This window comes from Aquarana catesbeiana, linkage group LG04, assembly GCF_042186555.1.
Source record: "Aquarana catesbeiana isolate 2022-GZ linkage group LG04, ASM4218655v1, whole genome shotgun sequence".
Taxonomy (NCBI): Eukaryota; Metazoa; Chordata; class Amphibia; order Anura; family Ranidae; genus Aquarana; species Aquarana catesbeiana.
This window is the reverse complement of record NC_133327.1, coordinates 223389773-223415767: the sequence shown is the minus strand read 5'-3', so window position 1 is coordinate 223415767 and position 25995 is coordinate 223389773. Positions and strand designations below refer to the sequence as shown.

Genomic DNA, 25995 nt, shown 5'->3' with positions numbered 1-25995 from the left:
ATAATGTCTAAACCGCTGGCAACAAAAGTGAGTACACCCCTAAGTGACAATGTCCAAATTGGGCCCAATTAGCCATCTTCCCTCCCCGGTGTCATGTGATACGTTAGTGTTACAAGGTCTCAGGTGTGAATGGGGAGCGGGTGTGTTAAATTTGGTGTTATCGCTCTGACTCTCTCATACTCGTCACTGGAAGTTCAACATGGCACCTCATGGCAAAGAACTCTCTGAGGATCTGAAAAAAAGAATTGTTGCTCTACATAAAGATGGACTAGGCTATAAGAAGTTTGCCAAGACCCTGAAACTGAGCTTGTAGCACAGTGGCCAAGACCATACAGTGGTTTAACAGGACAGGTTCCAGAACAGTTCTCGCCATGGTCGACCAAAGAAGTTGAGTGCACATGCTCAGCGTCATATCCAGAAGTTGTCTTTGGGAAATAGACGTAGGAGTGCTGCCATCATTGCTGCAGAGGTTGAAGGACTGGGGGGTCAGCCTGTCAGTGCTCAGACTATACGCCGCACACTGCATCAAATTGGTCTGCATGGCTGTCGTCCCAGAAGGAATCCTCTTCTAAAGATGATGCGCAAGAAAGCCCACAAACAGTTTGCTGAAGAAAAGCAGACTAAGGACATTGATTACTGGAACCATGTCCTGTGGTTTGACGAGACCAAGATAAACTTATTTGGTTCAGATGGTGTCAAGCATGTGTGGTGGCAACCAGGTGAGGAGTATGAATACAAGTGTGTCTTGCCTACAGTCAAGCATGGTGGTGGGAGTGTCATCGTCTGGGGCTGAATGAGTGCTGCCGGCACTGGGGAGCTACAGTTCATTTAGGAAACCATGAATGCCAACATGTACTGTGACATACTGAAGCAGAGCATGATCCCCTCCCTTCGGAGACTAGGCAGTATTCCAACATGATAACGACCCCAAACACACCTCCAAGACGACCACTGCCTTGCTAAAGAAGCTTAGGGTAAAGGCGATAGACTGGTCAAGCATGTCTCCAGACCTAAACCCTATTGAGCATCTGTGAGACAACCTCAAATGGAAGGTGGAGGAGCGCAAAGTCTCTAACATCCACCAGCTCCGTGATGTCATCATGGAGGAGTGGAAGAGGACTCCAGTGGCAACCTGTGAAGCTCTGGTGAACTCCATGCCCATGAGGGTTAAGGCAGTACTGGAAAATAATGGTGGCCACACAAAATATTGACACTTTGGGCCCATTGTTGACATTTTCACTTAGGGGTGTAAACACTTGTTGCCATTGGTTTGGACTTTAATGGCTGTGTGTTGAGTTATTTTGAGGGGACAGCAAATTTACACTGTTATACAAGCTGAAAAGATATAATAAAATATTTACAAAAAGGTAAGGGGTATACTCACTTTTGTAAGATACTGTATGTATCAACATTTCTGGAAAACCGCACCCTCTTTGACATAATAAGGGCTGTGATGAGTAGAATTTGTCTGGCAAACAATATTTTTGCAATATTTTTACTTTTCAAGCAACATTTGCAAAGTCATTACATGTAATGAGAATTTTCCTGAATGGGTGTTTGTACAAGAATACTGTACATACAAAATTTACTAGTGTATGACCAACATAAGACTGGAGCAGTTGTGCATAGTGCCCAATCAGATTATAGCTTGTATTTTTATAGGATAGGTTCACTTTTCAGAGCATGTTACGCGTTACACCCATAATTCGGGTGTAACATGCTCCAGACCTATCCCCCCAATCTGGTGGGGGATCTTCTCCCCACACCCGCTGTCACATTTTGAAAAGATGCGTGGCAATGCGGGGCTCCGCTCACACTGCTGCATTGTCCATTCACAGAGTTCTGAGAATAAAAGAAGTACAAGTACCGTCAGCCATTGTGGCCAATGGCTTGTAGTTCTCAATGGACTATGAGGGAGCTGATGAGCACGTTTGTAGTTCATTCACAAGCTTTGCAGCTTGTAAACAGTCAGCTTGTATCAGAGGTACGGGCTGAAAGCTGGAGGAATTGTCTGCAGGATCCTGACATTGCACCCCTGATCCACTGATCACGGATGCAATGCTTCCCAGGCTCCTAGAAAAAAAAATGTACTTTTTTTTCTGCAAAAATATGTGCATTTCATTTTTTTTTTTTTTTTCACCCAAAAGGTGAACTTTTATCCTTTTTAGGCTTCACACTTGTGCATCTCCAAATTAGTGCGATTTCCATTGCAACTTTGATGCAATTTGTGATGGGTGTGACTTGAATGTGACTTTAACTGTTTCATAACTGTCACATTGGTAACTTTAAGAGTTTTGTGCAAGTTTTGAGAGTTTACATTGCAGTCCATGGCTCCCAAGTCGCATGAAAGTCACATCAAAGTAGTGTAGTGTAACGGAACTTCAGTCATTTTTTTCATCTTTTCATCTATTCAATCTTCTGCCCTTGTTGTTTTAACTTTGGATAGTAAAACATTTTTTCCCCCCAGTTGTCTTCCAGGACAGCCCTTGAGAGATGGAGCTCCTCCCTGGATAGGAAACACATTGCCTCCAGCTCTTTAAAAGGCGGTCCCTCAGGCATCTGGTCAGTTTTTTGTGTTTTCTCAGTCGGAGGAGACATGTTGCCTGGAACTGTCTTTTAAGGGGTGATGGGGTTGGAGAGCATCCATCAACCAAGGGCTGTCCAATACCAGCCAGAAGTTCCCCTAACCTTTTTCTCTCCACAGGCCACCGGTTCTGGAGTTCCCCGTCCCCTCTCTCTCTGGTGCCCGGCGAGGAAGAGGGCAGTAATGGCTAAGCAGCGGCAATGTCAGCAGGGGGGGGCTCATTCTCTGCGCTGTAGGATGCCACGACCTGGAAAATGCCAGGCGTCACTTCTGGCGGATGGGACATCATCACTGCGCGCTGGTGGTTGTGGTTCCGGTCTCCAGAAAGAGAGAGAGAGATGGGGAAGGCTGAGCCAGGGTTACAAATGGCGTGACAGCATGAGTTTTAGATGCCAGCATCCAAGCAGGAAGCAGCATGGAGACATCCCACGCTTCGGGGGAGTCAAATGCCGTCTCATCACAGGTAGGCTGGCCTGGCCAGTCCAGAACCTCTTCCTGTGCTAGAAGACCCTGGGGGAACTATCTTATTAGCTCTGTAGGCACCTTAAGGGGACTGGGAGGCAAGGACTAGTTGGGAATTCTTTTTATTTTAAAAACAAAAGAGCTGGTGCTACCCCAGAACAAATAGGTAAGGCCAAAGAGGGCATGGTTTTCACTTCTGCTATCTTTAGCGGATCGACCACCCTGGATGTTACCTTCCAGTCGGAACCTACTATCCCAGGGCCCAGTCCTGCATCCCAGTCCAACCATGCTAAACTTAGCGGCATGGTATCTGAAACAGAGATTCTGAAGTCTAAGGGTCTATCAGTGATAACAACTCTGCTACAAAGTCGCAAACCAGTTACAAAAGCCATATACCTGATAGTCTGGAGGAAGTTTAATCTCTGGCTAACAGAGAAGGAAAAAAGGGAATATGATTCTCCAATGATTCTAGATTTCCTGCAGGAAGGCATTGATAAAGTCCTATCCTTAAGCACAATTAAGGTACAGATTGCAACCCTATCATTCTACTTGCAGTGTTCCCTACAACAGGTTCTGCTCCATAAATAGATTCTGTAATGCAGTTTCTAGACTATGACCGTTCCCATGTCTATCGTGTTAAAAGCAGTTATTAGAGAGCCCTTTGAGCCGTTATCAAAGGCCTCCCTAAGGCTCCATTCACACTAGCGCGTTTTTTGATGCATTTTGCATTTTGCAGAAATGCACGGGAATTTTTTAACATGGGTTCCTATGGAACATGTTCACATCAATGCCTTTTTGTTTCTCTGCATTTTTGGAAAGGGTCGGGGACTTTTTTTCATGCAAAAAGCAGCGTTTTGCATGTAATGGATTTCAATGGACAAGCATCAAAAACGCAAGTGCACCGTTTTTGCAGCGTTTTTGATGCGTTTTTGATGCGTTTTTGCCGTTTTTTTAAATTTTTTTTTAAATTTTTTTTTAGACTGTAAAAAAAAACTGTAAAAAAAAAAAACCGCAAATCGCGGCAAAATCGCTGCAAAAACGCAGCAAAAACGCTGCTCAAAAACATGGCAAGCATGAAAAAAAACCCTCCAAAAACGCCCAAAAGCAACATGCATAGGTGTGAATCGAGCCTAAGACTGATTACCCTCATCGCAATGATGTCTGCTAGCAGGGTCAGCGAACTACAGGCTCTGTCAGTTAAAGAGCCTTTTATGCAGATATTGGAGGATAGGTCATTCTCAGGACTGACCAAGTATTTATCCCCAAGGTCGCTTCTAGCTTTCATAGAAGTCAGGATATAGTGTTACCCTCCTTCTGTAGTAAACCATCGAATAGCGAGGAGGAGCAACTACATCGGCTAGATGTTAGAAAATGTCTCATAGGCTATTTGGAAGCTACCAAAAGCTTTAGAACATCAGAGACCCTGTTTATCCTCTTCTCAGGGAATCAGAAAGGTAAACTAGCTTCTTAAGGCACAATAGCTAGGTGGATAAAGATGGCCACCTCAGAAGGGTACAAAATTTTACACTTGGACTCTCCACAAGGCTTGAATGCACACTCCACAAGGGTGTTAGCCACGTCCTGGGCGGAAAGAGCCGGTGCTACCCCAGAGCAAATTTGTAAGGCCGCCACGCGGTCAAGCATGTCTATGTTCATTCAACACTATCGATTGGACATTTTTGGTAGTCAAGATCAAGCATTTGGGAGGAAAATCCTCCAAGCAGTGTCCCCCCCCTAAAAATTGGGTGAGTACTTGTTTATCCTCTCAAGGGCTGTCCTGGAAGATGACTGGGGGAAAACTGGAGTTGGACTTGCCAGTAGCTCTGTTTCCAGGAATCTTCCAGGACAGCACGTTCCCACCCTTTGTATGTATAAGATGATTTGTATGTACGGTTTAACTATATTTCAGCTCCATCCTTAAGTTCTTGGATAAACTGATCAGATGCCTGAGGGACCGCCTTTTAAAGAGCTGGAAGCAATGTGTTTCCTATGCGAGGGAGGCGCTCCATCTCTCAAGGGCTGTCCTGGAAACAGAGTTACAAGTAAGTCTAACTCCGCCAGTAAATACCTTATACAGCCCACTTCCTGTTTCTTGTCTGGTAAAAAGCGAGAGTTTGCCAGGAAGGTAGGGGGGGTGAGTCAGTGGTCAGGAAGGTAGTGGGCCAATGAGAGCTGCAGAGCTGGAGGTTTGTCTGTGTAAATCCAGGAAGTGAACAGGCAGCAGCTTTAGCTGCCCACAGTTAAAATGGTTGAACAGTGGAGGGAGATTTCTGCAGCATATTTGGCAAGTACAGAATCACAGTTTATATAAAATAATATGCATATGTTTTTATTAGAAATTATGTGAGCAGACTGCAATTCCTCGTTAAGTCGCAGATTTGAACGGTTTCCATTGAAATACATGGGCTGCAGCTTGTCTTGCAACTTTGTGTCCAAAATCAATAACAAGTCGCTCAAGTGTGAATGGAGCCTAAAAGCTTAACTTGAACAAGCTGAAGATAGAAGCTGGTTACTATGCACAGCTGTTCCAGATTATTTCTGCTCTAGTTTTAGAAAATTCTCTATTCTCTAGCTGCTCCATTTTCAGAAAACTTTTTTTTTTTTTTTTTGCTTTAGGCAATTTCACTAAAAGCAAGTAATGTATGTCGCCTAAAAAATAAATACATATATCGGTTCTTCATCACAACTAATAACAAAGATTAGCAGAATTAACAGGTCCCCAGGTTCAATCTTCACAGTTGCCTTCTGAGATACATTGGGCCATGTGATGTGTACATGATTACTGATTTTGCTCCACCCGTTAAGTCACTGTGATAGTGAACAAAATGTAAATCTGCCAACTCCCTTGCAACAGCTCTCTGTAATGCCAGCAGCCAAAGCTAAATAAAATATTTTGTGAATTTTCCTTAATAGTATCTGGTGTCTTTAGCAATTTTGGCTACACAAACATGTAGTATTTGAAGAGCTGAGTTTTTTTTTGTATAAGGTTCATTGTTTAAACAGACAGCCGCATAAAACAACATTCACACTTTCGCATGTGTTTTAATGCATGTAAACTTTCATTACCTCTATTCATTTTTAATTTGAAACAAAGTAAACCGTGCTAAGGATACTTATACATAATAATCATCATTGTGCAGTGAATAACGATGCATATAATGCCAAATATAAAAAAATTAATTGCAACTTTAAAAAGAAAAATTTGGTTTCTTTGGCAACACTGTAATGCCCTGTACACACGGTTGGACATTGATCGGACATTCCGACAACAAAATCCATGGATTTTTTCCGATGGATGTTGGCTCAAACTTGTCTTGCATACACACGGTCACACAAAGTTGTCGGAAAATCCGATCATTCTGAACGCGGTGACTTAAAACACGTACGTCGGGACTATAAACGGGGCAGTGGCCAATAGCTTTCATCTCTTTATTTATTCTGAGCATGCGTGGCACTTTGTGCGTCGGATTTGTGTACACACGATCGGAATTTCCGACAACGGATTTTGTTGTCGGAAAATTTTATAGCCTGCTCTCAAACTTTGTGTGTCGGAAATTCCAATGCAAAATGTGTGATGGAGCGGTCGGAATTTCCCACAACAAGGTCCTATCACACATTTTCCGTCGGAAAATCCGACAGTGTGTACAGGGGATTAGAGAAAGAAAAATACTGAATGATTGCTATAGAAAATACTGTGAGATAAAGGAAAAAAACGTAGGCTCCATTCACACTTGTGTGACTTGTGTCGCATGACAAGTATTTCCCCATGTTTTCCAATGATAACCATTCATATATGTTTGACTTTGGCTCCATTCACACTTGTATGATTCCAAAGTTGCACCGACTTTGCAGTGCAACTTTGACGCAATTTTGGATGACTTTGGCTTTGACCAGTGATAATGGACAACTGTAGCACAACTGTTTTATTTTATAATATTCAGGTGCGATGACTTTCATGCGGCTTCTCAGGGTTAACATTGAAGTCTATGGTCCTCAAGTTGCATAAGAGTTGGACCAAAGTAGTGCATGAACTACTTTAAAGTCGCTGCAACTTTAAGTCGTGCATATATGAATGGTTATTATTGGAAAACGTGGGGAACGACTTGTCATGTAACTTTGATGTCCAAAGTAGCATAACAAGTCGCACAAGTGTGAATGGAGCCTTAAAGTTTCAGCAGTTTTAAAGTAGTTCATGTACTACTTTGGTGGGACTTTCATGCAACTTGAGTTCATGCAACAATGTTAACCCTCAAAAGTTGCATGAAAGTCGTACCTGAATGTTATACAATGCAACACTTGTCCATTATCACTGGCCAAAGTCGTATCCAAGTTGCACCCATCCAAAGTTGCATCAAAGTTGCACTCCAAAGTCAGAGCAACTTTGGAGTTGTACAACTGTGGATATAGCGTAAGGCAGGCCATAGCCATACATGGGTTGAATTTCGAAATAATTTTCTTTCGAAAATCTTATCTAAGAATTTTCATTCGAATTTCGCACCATTAGTAAGCTGCAGCAACAGCTGATTTTCGTGCAGCCATCAAATTTGAGTAATCAGGCATGTTGGAAATTTTTGGAAAAATGAACGATTTTCTAATTAATGATGGGAGAATCGTGCAAGAAATGTAATAGGAAAAGGAATGAACATGAGTGCAACAAAAGAAAATTCCCGGAAAGAAAAAAAGATTCCTGGCCACAAAAATTCTTTTCTGTAGTCACATGAGGTGCAATTGAACGCTTAGTTGGTCAAATTTGGAAAATCAATGGTGGCACCATATATTGTGTTCTGACAGGGCCCCCCCACCACCACCACCACCACCAGAACACTCCAGTCAGCGCCATCAGCCATTGGCTAAGAGCGCTGGTCGGGAGCCGGTCAGCAGACCTTTTTCAGTCATGACTATTTGAGAGAAGCCAGCCTAACGGCCAGCTTCTGTAGGACCAAGTGCAGTACACAAGGGCTGCATGTCAGCCTGTTTCTATTGAGTCGGTCAAAGCTGCCCAACAGTCGGCCCGTGTGTACTGGGTTTAAGGGCCCGGTAACACCACATGCAATGCAGTGCTTTTTTTCTGCATCAAAAACACTTAGAACGTAGGTTAAATGGGTTCATAATGGCATAGTTCACACCAGTGCATTTCAGTTCCAGAAAAAAAAGTACAACATGCTGCTATTTTTCTGCACAGAACTGTACTGCAATGAGTTAAAATGCATCAAGAAGCGTTAAACACGCATGCAGAAACGCATCCGGAACAGATCCGGAGGATGTTTGTGTGGTGTGATTGGGCACGAAGAAAAGAATGATATAGAGATCAGACTCTTCTCAAACACTTATGTGTCTTGTGCATGGAATAGTGAATTCACATGTGATGTTTGGAGACAGTCTAGGATCTATACAATGTGTAGTGCTAATCTTCTATACCTGAACAATGATCAGCTGCTGTGCTAAAAAAAAAAAACATAAAAATTTGAAGCAAATATAAACACAGAACTAAACACGCCTAAAAACCATGCTAATCAGCTGCAGTGAAATGCAATTCATATAGTGCAAAACCAAAAGAAAGTACATAATGCATTTGGGTTCCACTGCAAGATCAGGGATCTGCATTTGCTTTATATACACGCTGTTAAAACCTTACAGCGGTAAGGTAAGGGGCCATCTTTTATTGAGGTGTTATTACACTGAAGAAAAGTCACCATTTACATTGCTATATTTACACTGAAGATTATCCATTGTTTTTTTGTATTTTTTTTAATACAAATGCATTATTGTATGTACTTGCTATTCAGCTTATAGCGTGTGTGGTAATCTAGTTATTGGCAGCATAGGTAGATTTTATACCGTTCTTCAAGTTTTTGTTCTTAGTAAGATGTAAGATGTAAGTGCACATGTAGGGCCTTTATTCACCAATGAAAATCCATTCCTTCTTTATTTTCTGTAGCAGATGTTTGCAGCTGGTCCATCAAGGCCCATTGACCTTTCTTTGCTACCTTTTATTCCTGACATTTTGTTCTCTCTAGTGTGTCTGATTTTTAATCATGTGTCCACAGCATACTAGGCACCTTGATTTCAAAACAAACACAAGAACAAGTTGATTTTTTAAATCATACAAGCATTCTACTTTTTTGCCACTGTGTGGCACTGTTGTATTAGACTTCAATTCTAAAGTACAAAACTAGATTGTGGATCCTTTTAGCAAAGGTTGTAGGAAAAATTCCATGGACTCAACATGCCTATCAGCAAATAGCTTGGGGTGTCTACTTTCCAAAAAGGGGTCATTTGGGGGGTTTTGAACTGTCCTGGCATTTTATGCACAACATTTAGAAGCTTATGTCACACATCACTCACTCTTCTAACCACTTGAAGACAAAGCCCTTTCTGACACTTTTTGTTTACATGAAATTTTTTTTTTTTTTTGCAAGAAAATTACTTTGAACCCCCAAACATTATATATTTTTTAAAGCAAAGGCCCTACAGATTAAAATGGTGGGTGTTGCTTTTTTTTTTTCACACAGAATTTGCGCAGCGATTTTTCAAACGCAATTTTTTTGGAGAAAACACACTTTCTTTAATTTTAATGCACTAAAACACACTATTTTGCCCAAATGTTTGATGAAATAAAAAAGATAATCTTATGCCGAGTACATGAATATGAAACACGACACACTTTAAAATTGCACACAAACGTGCAGATGTGACAAACTACATACATTTTTAAAAGCCTTTACAGGTCGCCACTTTAGATTTACAGAGGAAATTGCTAAAATTACTGCCTTCGATCTGACCTTCGCTGTGATACCTCACATGCATGGTGCAATTGCTGTTACATATGACACCAGACCGACGCTTGCGTTCACCTTTGCTTTTTTTATGTATTTTGCTTTTTTATTTTATTTTTAAACTGTTCATTTCATTTTTTTTTTCAATCATTTTTATTGTTATCTCAGGGAATGTAAATATCCCCTATGATGGCAATAGTTAGTGACAGGTACTTTTTTTTTTTTGTTAAATCGGGGTCTTTTAGACCCTAGATCTCTCCTCTGCACTCTAAGATCGGTGTGATAAAATGCCTTCCCAATTTGCCAATGGCGCTGCTTATATCCGGCGAAACCTAAGTCATGAAATGCTCATAGCTTCTGGTTTCTTAGGCCATAGAGATGATTGCAGCCATTCTCGTTCTGGTCTCTGATCAGCTCTATGGTCAGCTGCCGGAACCACCGGCTGCATTCTCGGGTTCCCTGTTGGGACAGGAGAGCCTGAGAAAACCATGGAAGACGGTGGGGGGGGGGATGTGTTCCTGCCCACTGCTTGTAAAAGCAGTCTAGAGGCTAATTAGCCGCTAGGATTGCTTTTACATGAAAGCCGACTGCTGGCTGAAAAGAATGATACCAAGATGATACTAAAACCTGCAGGCATCATTCTGGTATAACCACTCAAAGTCCAGCAACATACCAGTACCTTGCTGGTCCTTGTTGGGCATATATTGTAATGTTCTTTTTTTCATGCAGCCTGTGGGCTGAACAAAAAAAAGAGATTGATCGATGGGTATGCCCACCATTAGAATACCGCCCTTCATCCACCCACTTTTAATGATGGGCATACATGCGCCATTTTTTTTTTTTTTTTTAACTGTGGTGGTGAAATCACCTCCTACAGCGCTGGAGTCGCTGATTTACGTATCGTGGGAGCAAACGCTGTTGCTGTCAAGATAAATAAATAAGCGATGCAGCTGAATGGCGTATCTGCTAAGCAGATGATGGTTAACAATAAAACAAAGTAACATTACAGTATAACAGACATACCATACCTGCAAAGCAAATACAATAAAACATAGTAAAAATAAAGCATTTTTTAATGCAATCTGTGCCTAAAAAATATATGCGGAAGCATGGGGGCACTCTGCCCCTAATGTTAAGAGCAAATCGCTCCTCCACCCCTGCCCCCATGCTTCAGCATATATGCTCTTTTTTTTAACTGTGGTGGTGAAATCACCTCCGACAGCACTGGAGTCACGGCTTTACCTATTGTGGGAGCAAACGCTGTTGTTGTCAGAATAAATAAACTTGTGCTGCAGTTGAATGGCGTACCTGCAAAGCAAATGATGGTTAACAATAAAACAAAGTTACATTACAGTATAACAGTAAGACATACCATACCTGCAAAGCAAATACAATAAAACAATAAAATAAAACAGAGAGAGAACAATAGATATAGAACAATAGTGAGTGAACAATAAAGCGGACAGTAGAGAGCGAACATAAGAGAGAGAACAATAGAGAGAGAGAAGATAAATAAAACTACAACTATTTTTGGCTTTTTTTATTTTGTTTTTTTTTTTGTTTTTGAACGTTGCAGATTAGGGACTCTCAAAAGTTAATGGCTATCTCATCTTTCGAGAGACCCTGTGTTAGTGTGCCTTAGGACTGTGTAGTGCTGTACCCTACGCTAATACTCCACTAGTGTGTGGTAGCTTTTGGAACAGTCACCGATGCAGAGACCAGGTTGGTCAGGACAGGAGGGACAATAAAAGTGGGTGTCATGCCTAAATCCACGTTTTCTGCAGACACAACATCTTCTTTGGGGTGTTCTTTGGGTAGGGGTACCAGGGAGGACATACGGAAAATGCCTTTCATGCAGCCGGCTCACTGCTATTGCGTTGGGAAGGTGGGCCATAGCATCTTCTTGAAACAGTTGGGCTGTGATGATCTCTTCCTGGAATTTGAGGAAGGATCCAGTTCGTCCTGAAGCTTCACAAAACGTTCAGCAGAGCCAATTGAAAAAAGTATACAGACACTTTTTTTGTACCAGTGTCTGGCCTTACGGCACCAACAACTGGTCATTGAGGTCCACCCCTCCCATATTAAGGTTGTATTCGTGGACACAGAGGGGTTTCTCCACAACACCAGTCGCCGTAGGAATTTGGACTGTCGTATCTGCTTGAAGGGAGGACAGAACCAAAACATTCCATGAATCCCTCCACTTCACTGCTAACAAATTATTACACTTCAAGCAGGCTCTCTCCCCCCCGTCTAAGTCGCGATTCTACAAGCCGTTGGGGGGAAGCCCCGGCGATTAGAATGTGCCAATTCCATAATCAAAAGGTGACTAAAAAGTGGTACGCTCATGTAATAATTGTCCACATACAAGTGGTACCCCTTTCCGAATGAGGGTGACATCAAGTCCCACACAATCTTACCAGCGCTGCCTATGTAGTCTGGGAAGTTTTCCTGGCTCTACGTGACAATTTTTTCCCTCGTAAACAATAAACTATATGTATAGCCTGTTGCCCTGTCACAGAGCTTATACATCTTGACCCCATATCTGGCACGCTTGCTGGGAAGATACTGTTTGATAGACAAGCGGCCAGAAAACGTAATCGGGGACTCATCAACGCAGACAACTTGATCGGGAGTAAACAAGGCTGTAAACTGTTAGTTGAAGTGGTTTACGAGGGGCCAAATTTTGTAGAGCCGATCAAATCCAGGGTCACCCCGAGGACAACAGAGTTCATTGTCATTAAAGTGCATGAACCGCAAAATCTGCTTGTATCGTGTCCTGGTTATGGAAGCAGAGGACACGGGCATATGGTGAATTGGGTCAGTTGACCAATATGGCCACAACTCACTGTTTTTAGTTATGCCCATGAGGAGGGATAGGCCCAGGAAGGTCTTAAATTCGAAGACCGTAATAGGTCTCCAATCTCTGGCAAGGGTCAACTGGGGATAAGCAGCAATGAATTGACCAGCATAAAAATTGCTTTGGTCCACAATAGATCTATAGAGATCTTCCGTGAAAAACAGGGAAAAAAAATCAAGTGATGTAAAGTCAACTGTTTCCACCTGAATTCCAGGTTGGCCAGTGAATGGGGGAAGTACGGGTGCTACAGAAGTGGTGGACTCCCAATTAGGATTGGCAAATGCAGCAGGAAGGGCACTATGGGCTCGACGGGTCTGTGTTTGTCTTCTTGGTGGCTGTGGGACACTACTTGTGCTAGCCACCTCACCAGCTTGAACTGCACTTATGGGACTCGCCACATCACCAAGTGTTACTGCAGTGCTGGATGTACGACCAGGATGTACTAGGCCGCTGGTGCTTGCCAGTTCACCGGAAGGATGAGCGACACTAGTACCGACTCTCTGCTCCATACGAGAGACCTGCGGTTCTTGCACCTCAATGACAACAGAAGAACGGGGTCGGGTACGCCTCACCTTGGCAGGGACCACTACACCGTCGTCAGAGCTATCTGTCATGCTGCTGTCTACCGTTTCATATTCTGAGCCTGAGTCTGACAGATGGGTGACTCCCTCTTCACTATCTGTCATGCTCAGAAACATGTAGGCCTCTTCAATACTGTACCTTTGATTTGACATTTTGGTCTCTAAATTTACAGGTACACTAGTGAGACTCACTGGAAAAAGAGATCCTGATTGTCAGCGACTGCTTCAGATGCTACAAAAAACTGTTAGCGTTTGCAGGGATCAGGCCTGACTCTGCGAACGCTGCAGTTATGTGTTTAGTGTTTTTGTAAGTGACCGTGATCGATTGATACTGCACTTGGGTGGGCTGGGCTGGGCGGAGGGGCTAAACGCAGGTGCTAGCAGGTATCAGGGCTGATCCCGCTAACACTGCGTTTTTAGGAACCCTAAACTGCCGGGGACGCCAGTATAGATCTGATCAGATATTGATCCATTCAGACACTGTACTACTAAGGGAGGTGTATGGTGTGTGCGTGTGTGTTAGCGCTACTGGCTCTAATCTGACACTGCCTGGGGCGACGCAGACCCTATCTGACACTAAAACCGCAGGGTGATCAGTGGGTTAAACCTTTATTTAGGTAATATACGGCTAGTGCCCTGACGCTATAAAAAAAAAAAATAGCTAACCAGCGTCACCTGTGACACTAATGCAGTGATCACTGGTGACGGGGTGATCAAGGGGTTAGACCTTTATTGGGGGGTTGGGGGGGTCCCTAGACCTATCTGGGCCTACACTAAGTACCCTAACACTGATTTTTGTCACTAATGACACTGGGGGTTAACTGGGGGGGTGACGAGTGTACCTACGTGAACTGGTGTCAGTGTAGTGTTGGTGCACTTACTGTGAAATGTCTCCTCTCCTCTCTCTGGAACGGAAAAGAGTTCCACGAGGGGAGATGACATCACTTCCCCTGCTGTGTTTACACTTACACATGCAGGGGAAGGATTTCATTCGCCAGGACCAATCACCAGGTCCAGGCCAGATACCATTGGCCTGGGCCTGGGGATTGATCGGTTCTGAAGTGAATCCAATTGTCGCGCATCCGGGCCAACCTGCCGCAGTATAACTGTGGCGGCTGGTCCAGAACCGGTTAATAAATCTTTGTACTACTTCTCCTTTCTCCTCTTTGAGCTCTGATGTACACACTATACAGTAGACTATAGAGAGACTGACATTAAGTCAAATTCGGGTACTTGCACTGCTTGCATTTATTAAAAAACATTGCATTTATTTGTATATCTGATTGGTGATGCTTTAAATGCATTTTTTTTAACACAGTGTAAGTACTTGGATTTGATTTGATATCTGATTCTTCCAATCAGCTGTACAGCAGAGTACAGGCTGGAAAAAGGGGAGGTAGCCCCAAGGAGCCATGTGCTAGAGTTTATCACAGTGTATCAATGATTACATAGTGGCACTAATATGGGCCTTTTATATGTACCTGGCATTCAGCTTTAATGAATTGGGTGTGTACAACCTTCTAGATTTTCAAGGTAACTGCACTGTTGCAGACCAAATATCAAAACTGTTATCGGTACCTAAACGTTATCCCAGAGTTGACACCACAAGGGTAAGTGTGGCTTTACCCTTGAACAACCAAAACCCTTTTTAAATATGATCAAGAACCTCCAAAAACGACTGTCACAACTCAACAGAAATACAATGAATGCTGCATAGAAAGAAGGCTTTCAATATTTACCACTGTCCATGCCACCAATCTTCATTCTGTTCAAAAGATGACACTGCCAAAAGAAACTTTTTTCTTTACCTTTTTGATTTAATTTAGGGGACTACATTTTTTTTTTTCTAAATATTTAACATGGAACTTCAGCCTTACGTGTTTGTGTCTGCTCATGTCTTAGGTGCTTGGTAGAAAACTTCAAAGCTGAACTCAAGATAACAAAATATTGTCTATATACAAGAGACTTGTGCGTTCTTACTTGAAATTTGGTCTGCTACGTGTGTATTTCTTCCAGATGCAGTAATGCAGTAACATTGTGTGAAACTTTGCCTCTGTGCAGGAGCTTCCCATAATAAAAACCAGTTACTATTGCGCTGCACTGCTCTCGTTACATGTGCCAGGGTGACTGGTCTTGTATTCTCCACCATTCCTTTAGCTTTGTGCAGGCAGCCAGTAATAAGGGTGGGCCTGGTGTCTCCCTCTAACAGCGCTGTTGTCTGCACAAGTTATGTGCAGAACAGTAATGATATCACCAATACTTTTATGTTAACTGAGTTTGCAAAGGCATTGGGAGCACAAAATGGATTTTTATGCTTTGTTGCTATTGAGAAAAGCTTTAATCTCTTCCCACCCCCCCATCCTTCCCTACTGAGTGCTTCCAAATTTTCATTAAAGGAAATTGCAGCTGCAATTTGCTGCCTGTCCTGACTCCCGCAAGACCAACTGGTTGTCAGACAACTCCCTGCCTACAGGGGTGTCAAGAACCGCTGCTGTGTTCCCTGTGGTGCTCCTAACTTCCATAGGCGGGAGCATTTAGTCCTTTCCCCTTCTCTTCCCCCTTCCTTCCTTTCTCTCTTTCTTACATCTTTTCTACTTATTCTTGTCTCTTTCCCCCTTTTTTTTTTTTTTTTGTGTTTTTACAAACTCAGGGTAAATGCCTTCATAGCTACGGAAGATAGTGCTTCCTTCTCCCCCGGGAGAGGAGGTTTGCACTTTTGAATATGAAAGGCACACCCTGAAATCAACAGAGTCAATTGGTTATCCTTGAGATAGAGGGACACAATGGGGGAGATTTACTAAAACTAGTGCAGCTCTGAATAGAAACCAATCAACTTCCAGGTTTTATTGTCAAAGCGTAATTGAACAAGCTGAAGTTAGAAACTGATTGGCTACTATGCACAGATGCACCAGATTCTGAGTGCTCTAGTTTTAGTAAATCTCCCCCGACTGTAATTATATTGTTAATAGAGCCTTGTGATGGGCTATAGTCCCTAGACTGCAGGATGTCGAAAATATACTAAATGTGTACAGAAATGCGTTTTGAATGTGCAATAAGGGTCGTCTCACTCTTTTTATAACTGTAGAGTTCATTGCTACTCACCTTTTATTCTCTGCTTGGTAATTACAATGTTATTCAGATTCAAACTATATAGTGAAAAATTCACAATGTTTGTAATATTCCTTGGAATTTCTTTTTCCTTTGTAAAAAATTTCAATAACAACATTAAAAACAAAAGAGTTGGCTTTAGAGCCAACCCTCTCAGTGTTCACACAGAAACTTATCTGTGACAGTTGGGATGTTCCCCAGAGTAGTGTGTACAACGTGATTTGGACTGCAGGCACATGTTGGGGCATTTTGTTTCATCTAGATGAGAAGGGTTTATCTGCAGAGAGCCCTTCCTAATCCCTGTGCACAGCCAATATTGGGACTCAGAAACCCCTCTGTAGCTGGCAGCATGAGTTTTATTACTTTGTGTGTAAATTCAGTGTTTTTCTGTGAGTATGACTGACTTGCTGTGTACCTTATTTTAAAATATAATGCGTGAGTATTATCCACTTATACAGGAGCAGGAAAACCACTTATAGATGGGGTGATTTTCTTTCCTGCAACTGTGCTGAAAATCACTTGATTTCACCACCAACACAGTCAGTGTTGATGGGGAAATCCCTCCCGTGGAGCCATTGTGTGTGTGCGTGTGTGGCCCCCCCCCCCCCAACCTGGAGAACTCCGTGATTATTGCTAGCAGCTATAGTAGCTGCTAGCAATAATTGCATGTAAAATCCGACAGGCTGCAATCAATCAACTTAGGTACATTCAGCCTGCCCATACATGGTTCGAATCTTGGCCAGTTCCTTCTGAACCGGGTGGGATTCGAACCATCTATGGCCAGTTTAAGGACTGTGGTAATGGGAGATCAGACTAGTGTCATATGCTATGCAGTGAGATCTGAACTGCAGACACATATAACACACAGCATCTGGTTTACTGTCTTCTGCTGTTGACAGTTAGGCTAAGCTGTGTATATTTTCTTAGATTGGCTTAATATCTGCAGAATGTCAACCATTTCTATGGATGCTATTGCAGTGAAGTGCTGGCTCCAATTGACTCTTCTTACCAGTAAGTGCAGAGCAGGATGGAAAAGACAAAGGATGGTCATGTGAGCTTATTTTTTATCTCCAGTTTTAGGGTAAAAATATGAAATAAACCATATAATTGGGGCCAAAAGCTGCACAACAAATGGTAATATTTGGTTTGGACCAAAGATGATTTTTGTGGCCTGTTTGTAAAGATTTTGTAAGTATATTTGTAATTTATATTCCCTACAGCTTACTGGAGATCGAAGTGTAACCACCCAAGTGAAACTGCAAGCTTTAATCTATCCTGTACTTCAGATACTGGATTTCAACACTCCTTCTTATCAGCAAAACACAGACATGCCAATACTTTCTCGATTTGTGATGATTAAGTTTTGGCTGGACTACCTGAATGGAAGTCATGTCTTTGCCCACGCAATGCTAGTTAATAATCATACATCTTTGGACATAAGTGAAACTGTTGCACTACGAAACCGATTGAATTGGGATTCATTACTACCGACATCATTCAAAAAGGACTACAAACCTATATTTCAGACAGTGGGTAGTCCAAGTGTTGTACATAATGTACCTGCTTTACTTGACATCAGAGCCTCTCCACTGATTGCACATAAGGAAACACTCCAGCGGCTTCCAAAGACCTATGTCCTGACCTGTGAACATGATGTCCTCAGGGATGACGGGACCATGTATGCAAAAAGGCTGGAGGAAGCAGGAATTGATGTTACTCATGACCATTATGAAGATGGCTTCCATGGCTGTATACTGTTTGCTGCTTGGCCCACATATTTCTCAGCCGGTGCTAGAGCAAGAGATGGTTATATTAAATGGCTCAGAGAGAATCTATAATGTACAGTAGTGGAATCATTTGGTTATCTTCCAATTCAGGTTAAAACATGTTAAATGGTGTGTCCACTTTAATGCTAAATAGTTGTTACCTTTTAGTATTAGAATGGTAAACTACCACTGCATGTTTTCTAACGTGCAATATAGTATACATGCACTCAAACGCACAAAAGCTAAACTGGAAAATGTAATCCCCAAAAAAACGTTGTCACTTGGCATATGCACATTGTATGTAGCTGGTCATAGACTTCTCAGTAATGAAACTTTAATTCAACAGAGGGTGGCCAGATTTACTTAACTGGAAGTAGATACCCTTGTGAAAAAAATCCAGAGTAGTTTAGCTGGCATAGCAAGCTACACAGGATTGTGGGTATCCAATGTTCTACAAGGAAATTACAAATATTGTAATGTCAGCTGTGAAATGCTACTTTAGAAAATAACCTTTTCTGTCATTAACAAGTCTGTATACTTACAGTAGAACACAATATTGATCATACAAAAGACTTTGAGTAACCTCTACCTGTCAAGGGATGGTTACTGTGTAAATCAGCCAGTGTTACTTGTTTACAAAAGACAGCTTTTAAGGGTATTGCACATAACAAACATGTATAGGATATGGTAATCATACATGCCTTATAAAAAAAAAAAAAAGTAAATGTAAAGCAAACCTGGTATCCATTTTATGTTTAGGGGACAATTCACATCAGTGGGCTGCAGTAACACACATTTGTGCATTGGTTTTAAATAGCACCCTAATGTACCTCCTTAGTAAACCTGTATTGCAGCAGGCCGCAACATTTGGTAACACACTATCATGCATTTTTGTGCCTTGCTGGAAAAAAAAATACTGCAGGTGCCTTTTCCTGTCCTGTGTGGTGCATTGGAAGACCATATAAAATTTAAAGTGGACGTAAACCCGATTCATGAAATTTGACGTAGGCACATATATCTGTAGTGTTTTCTTATCTCTTTCCAAAGCACTAAGTCCCGTGTCTCTCTGCTGTTTCGTTCCTCTGTTATCAGCATGATAACTTCTGACAAGTTCCCAGAGATGGAAGATAAAACCAGCCTGAAATGTGTGTTGGGGAGGGTACTATAAATAGATTAGCAGAGAGCTTGTCTTGTCACAGCACAGCTCTGCACATTCCTTCCTTCCTTCCTTTGCCTATGTGGAGTGGAGGGGGTGTGCCTTTCCTCCGATCAGCTGTCACACAGTGTATGCCAATAATCCACTCCTACTGCTGAATGAGGAAGTAAAAATTCAAACACAATGTAAGAATTCTAAAGAATATAGCAAGCTGAAGACAGCAGATATACATGTAAAACGTATGTAGGAAGATTTGTTCCATCTCTGTATCATCTGAGGCTGTTCACTTCACTGGGTATAGTGGAGAGTTTACATCCACTTTAATGCTGTGTTTTAAGACAACATACCCAAGCAGACCTGTATGAATGGCCCCCTAAACGTAAGGTCCTGCCTAAAAGCGGACAACATGTTGCCTCCTCTAACCTTTAATGTCCATGCTTCTTTTATTGAAAATTAGACGTAATACAGGAACAACAAACAAAGATACAATAAATGGCAGAGATACACCAGAACAGTAGGTCAATAGACCCAAGTAAAAGCTAAGCAGTGTCAGAACATACATCATGAGGAACAGATAACTCACAAGACACTTGCGGTATAATCAGAAGATGAACCCACCTAAAGAGGAGGGTAGGGGAGAGGAGGGAAGCGCTAACCTTTTTTAGCCAGAATTCCATTCTACTGTGTTTTTCTGTAAAATTTGTTTCATTTTGTAACTAGAGGCCTAACTTCAGAGTGCCCTTATTGGCCTTTTACACACTCTCATTGCAAAAGGAAATAGCAGTTTGAGGTGGCTTATGCGGGCCATACATAAAGCGAATTTCTTTCCGGCAACCGCAGACAGTGTTGATATGGACCATTGTCTTCTGGAATAATCACTGGCTTCCCCCACTGGGAGTAGACGGTGATTATCGCTAGCGGTTCTAGAAGCCGCTAGCGATAATCGCAAGTGAATCCGGCATGCTGGTTTTACCCAAGCTGATCGATCAAATTGGTACATTCAGCCTGCCCACACGCAGTTCAAATCTCGTCCGGTTCAAAGCTGTCTATGGCCAGCCGAACTCTAATGCCCCGTACACACGATTGAACTTTCCGACAACAAAACCGTGGATTTTTGTTCAAAGGATGTTGGCTTCAACTTGTCTTGCATACACACGGTCACACAAATGTTGGCCAACAATTACGAATGTAGTGACGTACAAGATGTACGTAATATCTCTATTACGAACGCTAGTTATATCTCCGGCTCGTACTTGATTCTGAGCATGCATGGACTTTTGTCCGACGAACTTGTTTACACACGGTCGGACTTTCTGCCAACAGGCTCACATCCAACATTTGTTGTCGGAAAATCCGATCGTGTGTGCGGGATATAAGGATGTCGCATCTCTCATAAAGTGAAACTAAATTAGAGGGGCTTTTTCTGGCTGATAATGGCATGCATATCCTGATACATGCTTTGAGGGTACACGCTGGAGAAAAATAATATTCAAACCTTGAGATATATACAGGGAAATACGCTAAGCTACAGGGAAGCCTACCTGCTGAGCGATTCAGTTTTTCAACCATTTCTTTTATCAAACACAGAAAATTTGATGTAAAGGAAATGCTAATGGTTTTTACAACCACCAATCAAAGAAAAACATACTATGGGGTTTTGATTGTGATTGGTAATGCAGAAAATAGAGTTTTTCCGCACAGGAAGTTTAATACTACTGCCCGTCTAGAGCTCTGTTTCCTTATGCCCTGTACACACGCTCAGGAACATTCCGACAACAAAATCCATGGATTTTTTCCGACGGATGTTGGCTCAAACTTGTCTTGTATACACACGGACACACAAATGTCGGAAATTCCGAACGTCAGGAACACGGTGACATGCAACACGTACGACGAGCCGAGAAAAATTAAGTTCAATAGCCAGTGCGGCTCTTCTGCTTGATTCCGAGCATGCATGGAACTTTGTGCGTCGGAATTATGTACACACGATCGGAATTTACGACAACGGATTTTGTTGTCGGAAAATTTGAGATCCAGATCACAAATTTTGTGTGATGGAAATCCCGATGGAAAATGTCCGATGGAGCCTACACACGGTCGGAATTTCCGACAACAAGCTCCCATCGAACATTTTCCGTCGGAAAATCCGACCATGTGTATGGGGCATTATTCTGCAAAGAATTAAACAGAACTTGGGTTATAGTACATTTTCTTAAATTACCTCTTTTAAACATTGAATATCTTTGACAAGATTACAGGAATACTGAACTCCGGGGAAAAATTTTAAATGTTAGATGTCAGACAGAAATGTGGTTGACATGTTATGGTGGTATGGCATAGATAACAGAATCCCACACCTGTAATAGTGAAATGTCATCTCTAATTTTTACTATAGTATCACTAGTATAAATACAGTGTTAATGCTAAGCTGTCAAACAAGAACCACTATGATTTTGCAATACATACAGTATGTGGGAAAGGTACTTGTCCTGGGTAAGGAGAAACTCTGGAATTTCTAGTTCAAACATCACTAGGTAGCTGAACATTACCTTCCTGCTTTAGAGATTTTTGTTATTTACCTGCTACAATATATTATTCTGAGTTCTGAAATGGTTTTGCACTAACCTCTATTGACCCTTATTGTTTTAAAAGAAAAAGAAACTCCTGCAGGTCTGGCTGTTGTCCAAAGAGCCGTGTACTGTTTTTTGGCACCAATTGTAGGTTTTGTATGAGAATGTCAAAAGAAAAGTGTATTTTAGAATTTATTAAGCAACTGTACTTCGAGCAACAACAATGCAATGTAATCTAGTATAAAAGTGTTTAAAGAATTCCACTTAGAATTTTAGATAAGTATGTGTGTAGTATATATATGTGTGTGCTCTATACTGTTACGGCTTGGCTAAATGGCTAAAGCATAAAAAGACACACCTCTCTGTTTTTGTGTTTCCTTAGTTTTTTTTGTGGGGACAGGGAGGCAGAAATGTCATTTTATAATACCAACCTAACCATATACATACTCTGAAAACCTCCCAAATTCTTAATCCCAATTTTAAAAAGTGCCTAAAATGCACCCAATAAAAAGCACCTATGTGCAGCAGCCATTCATCCCAAAAATACATACAGCAATGCTTTTTTTTTTTTTTGTTTTTTTTGTTTTTTGTTTTTTGTTTTTTTTTAATTGAGTTGGTACAGCTGAGAGAGTATGATCAAAGATACATAGATTATATTTAAAGAGACTTTGTCACCAGACTGTCTCAACAATCTTTTCATAATGTTGTTTTTTTTTTAAATCTGAGTTCCAGCATTTTTTTTTTTTCAAACACCCCCATCCTACATTAATCGGCATTTATTAGAAAATGTAGGTTTTGTAAATGTAATTTATTTTAAAAAACTTACTTTGCCTTCACCCCCAAGTGCGCTACCATCTTCAGTGTGGGCAGCTGAAGACCACTGCTATCTCATTCGGGGATACGACACTGCTGGCTACCCAGCATGCACCTCCCGATCTCACGCATGCGCACAAACTACAAAGTGCAGCGCACTCATACCGCGATGCTACAAGCGGAGGCGCATTGACTCCTGGGATTAATGACACTCATATCCCAAGAGCCAATAGGCAGGTGGGCGGACATGACGTACCTCGCTGCTGCAATGTACTGCGGAAGCGGAGGAATAAAAGAAAAAAAAAGTTATTTACACTGCTGGGGAAGAAAAAAAAAACAAAGCAATGAGAATACAGGAAGTGATGACGAAAATGGGAGGGAGGCTTGATAAAACACCTGGAGCTCCGCTGTAATGTATTTTAGACATGTTCTTTATTACTATAATATTATACAGGATTTATATAGCGCTAACAGTTTGTGCAGCTCTTAACAAAATGTAAAAGCCTCCCTTGTGTAGTCAAAGGCTCAAGACTGCTGTTAGATGCCTATATCTTGGATGTGATGTCAGCAGACTTGGAGCGGTCAATCAAGTGACACAGTATAGCATTCCCTTTTTGCTCCTCCCCAGTAGCTACGTAAAATTATGTTATGTAGGGAGGTCAAAGGAGAGCGTAGGAGCTGGGCCAGTACAGGGAGAAATTTGACACTCCTAAAAGAGGAGAGCTATAAAATTGATTCTTCCTGGAATAGCAAAAATTCTAGCAGGTTTAAAGGCACATTGTAAGTGAATAAAATCTAATTTCGCAAAGCAAAACACTCATTTTAAGTAATTGAGGTTTCTGTGCTTTTTTTTCTTCTTTTAAGTAATTGAGGTTTCTGTGCTTTTTTTTTCTTCTTTTTTTTTTTTTTTTTTTAAGTTGGTGACTGAATCTCCTATTGACTAAAATACTGGAAAATTGCCAAGGTTTTGTAGGAATTAAATTATTGCTACGTGGCACCCATCAAAAGAAACTGCCTCCAACCCAAGCAAAATGAAAAGTTTTGGCTGGAGTTTTCTTTAACATTATCGTATGTTCATACAAGTGTTCAAAAATTCCTTTTGCTGCTATATTATAATAAGTATTGAAACCTTTGCAGTCATTAGATACTTAGGTACAATAAGTAATAAATAGACATAATAATTGATGCATGTATCATGTTAGTTTTGCAGCTAAAGAACCTAAAAATCCCTTTGGTTTCTGTGGGACTCTAGGCTGAATTCTGCCTGGCATTGAAATGCATCCCTGTAGATACCAAGAGAAGCAAATGCTTTGCTTAAAGCTAAACTCCAGGGAAAACCAGAATCCTCCCTTCCCAAACTGCAAGGGATTAAATGATTGTTTAAAGTTGTTGTAAAGGCAGAAGGTTTTTTTTTATCTTAATGCAGTAAGATAAAAACCTTCTGTGTGCAGCAGCCCCCCTCAGTCCCACCAGAATTACCTGAGTCCCCTCTTGATCCAGCAATGTTGCAGGAGAGACTCGGCTGTTCGGACTTTCTCTCCTCATTGACTGCCGCTGCTGTCAAGCCAAGTCAGTGACCCAATGAGGAGAGAGATGGGGCAGGGCCAGGCCGTGGCTCCATGTCTGAATGGACACAGGGGGCTGCGGCTCGGCTCAGGTGCCCCCATAGCAAACTGCTATGCTGTTGGGGGCACTCAACAGGAGAGAAGGGACAGGAGCTCTGAAGAGGAACCCAAGAAGAGGAGAATCTGGGCTGCTCTGTGCAAATCCACTGCAAAAAAAAAAAAGACTTTAGTATTACTTTAATTCCTCCTTTAAGTTTTTACCTAATTCCTTGCCCCGTCCAGGCTGTAAGACTGTTCCCTGCATCTAGGCTCTGGTGTTACATGCCTTCTAATGTCATTAAGTACAATGCAGGGCCTATTGCCTTGCACTGGACATGAGGACACGATCTAGAGCACAAGGGAGAAGAGCAGAGTGCTGGCTACCAGGGAAGCGGGTAAATAAAAGTGTTTTTCCAGTACCCTAAACCTAAATGAGCATTCAACTGGGGCACTGTAAAAAAGAATTTTTGTTTTCCCCGACAATCCGCTTTAACATTTAGGACCTAATGTCAAGGTGGGACTGAGGGCGGAGTAAAATTCTGTATGATTTAAGAAAATGCACCAAGCGTCCTCCTTTGACCTTGATGGTGTAAATCCTAAAGCAACTATTAACAGTGAAAAATATTCATAAGCATTATATGGGTAAATTACAAAAAAATTATAATTGTAGCAGTAACAAAAAATGGCAACTAAGAAAAGGATTGTGGCTTATTCCTATTTGCAATATGTCTTTTTAAAGTGCTTATTTTACTTTTTATATATAAGGTTATGTGGGAAAAAACAGTGCTTGTAATTTATGAGACAGACCAAACCTTAGATTGGGTGCCATCATTGTCCAAAATATTCTAATTTTTACATATCTTTTCAGAATGTGCAACTTATCTGTGGAAATATAAAGATTGTTGCCACACTGCTCACACTTATAAACCTAATATTCTATTTTTTTGCAAACATTTGATGGGAGTTGATGAGTGTAATTTTTGTGTTTGGCACATTCATGTTATAATTTGCCCTTGTAAGCTTTTCAGTTCCAGGTCATTATTTTCTTGTTATGATACATTGGCTGAAACATATTGTAATCACTATGAATAATAATGTTTTCATTTAGACATTTTTCTAATCCCTAAATGTGATGGTTGCAAATAATAAAATTCTGCTGCTTGTTTTAAAGTTTGCTGCATTGTTATTCATTTTTTTTTTTTTTGCTGACTTGTGTTTTGATGTATCTTTGTTATATGTGTAGAGATGATTTTAATTCTTGGGAGAACGTTAACAGGATGTGAATATCAAGAAACCATTCATTTGGAACCGATTCAAACCTTTTGTTTTGGGCTGCGCCAGGCAGCCTTCCTGAGCACAATCCCAATGTAATTTGCCTTGTTTCCTATGGCTTCACTTCACACCACTGTGATGCAAACCACCATATTGCAATGCCACTGTTAAATAGAACTGAACTGACATAAAAGTACACAGTGCAATGCACTGGGATTGGTGCTTTTGCATGGTTTCATCCCAGTGCACACCAGCGGCCATACGATCGGCTCAGTTCTGGGTGTGAATGAGTAAAGGTCAAATTGTATACAGCACATAGAACACCAAGCAAACAAGGCCATTATCAATGAGACTTCTTCCTGCTGGTCTCAGGGCTTTTAAACATTTTCTATAAGCCAGCTCCTACTGCAGTAGGTTCTGTGTACGCAAAAGTCTGAGATCTTTGT

General features: G+C 41.5%; 1 protein-coding gene across 1 annotated transcript in view; it reads left to right on the top strand.

Moving 5' to 3' along the window:
• The window catches only part of NCEH1 (neutral cholesterol ester hydrolase 1), a 79431-nt gene extending 53984 nt beyond the window's left edge, over window positions 1-25447 (top strand). The window contains exon 5 of the mRNA XM_073626233.1: window positions 17589-25447. Within this exon, the coding sequence (XP_073482334.1) occupies window positions 17589-18206 (618 nt within the window). The 3' untranslated portion in view covers window positions 18207-25447. The remainder of the gene's footprint in view (window positions 1-17588) is intronic.
• The last annotated feature ends 548 nt before the right edge of the window (window positions 25448-25995 follow it).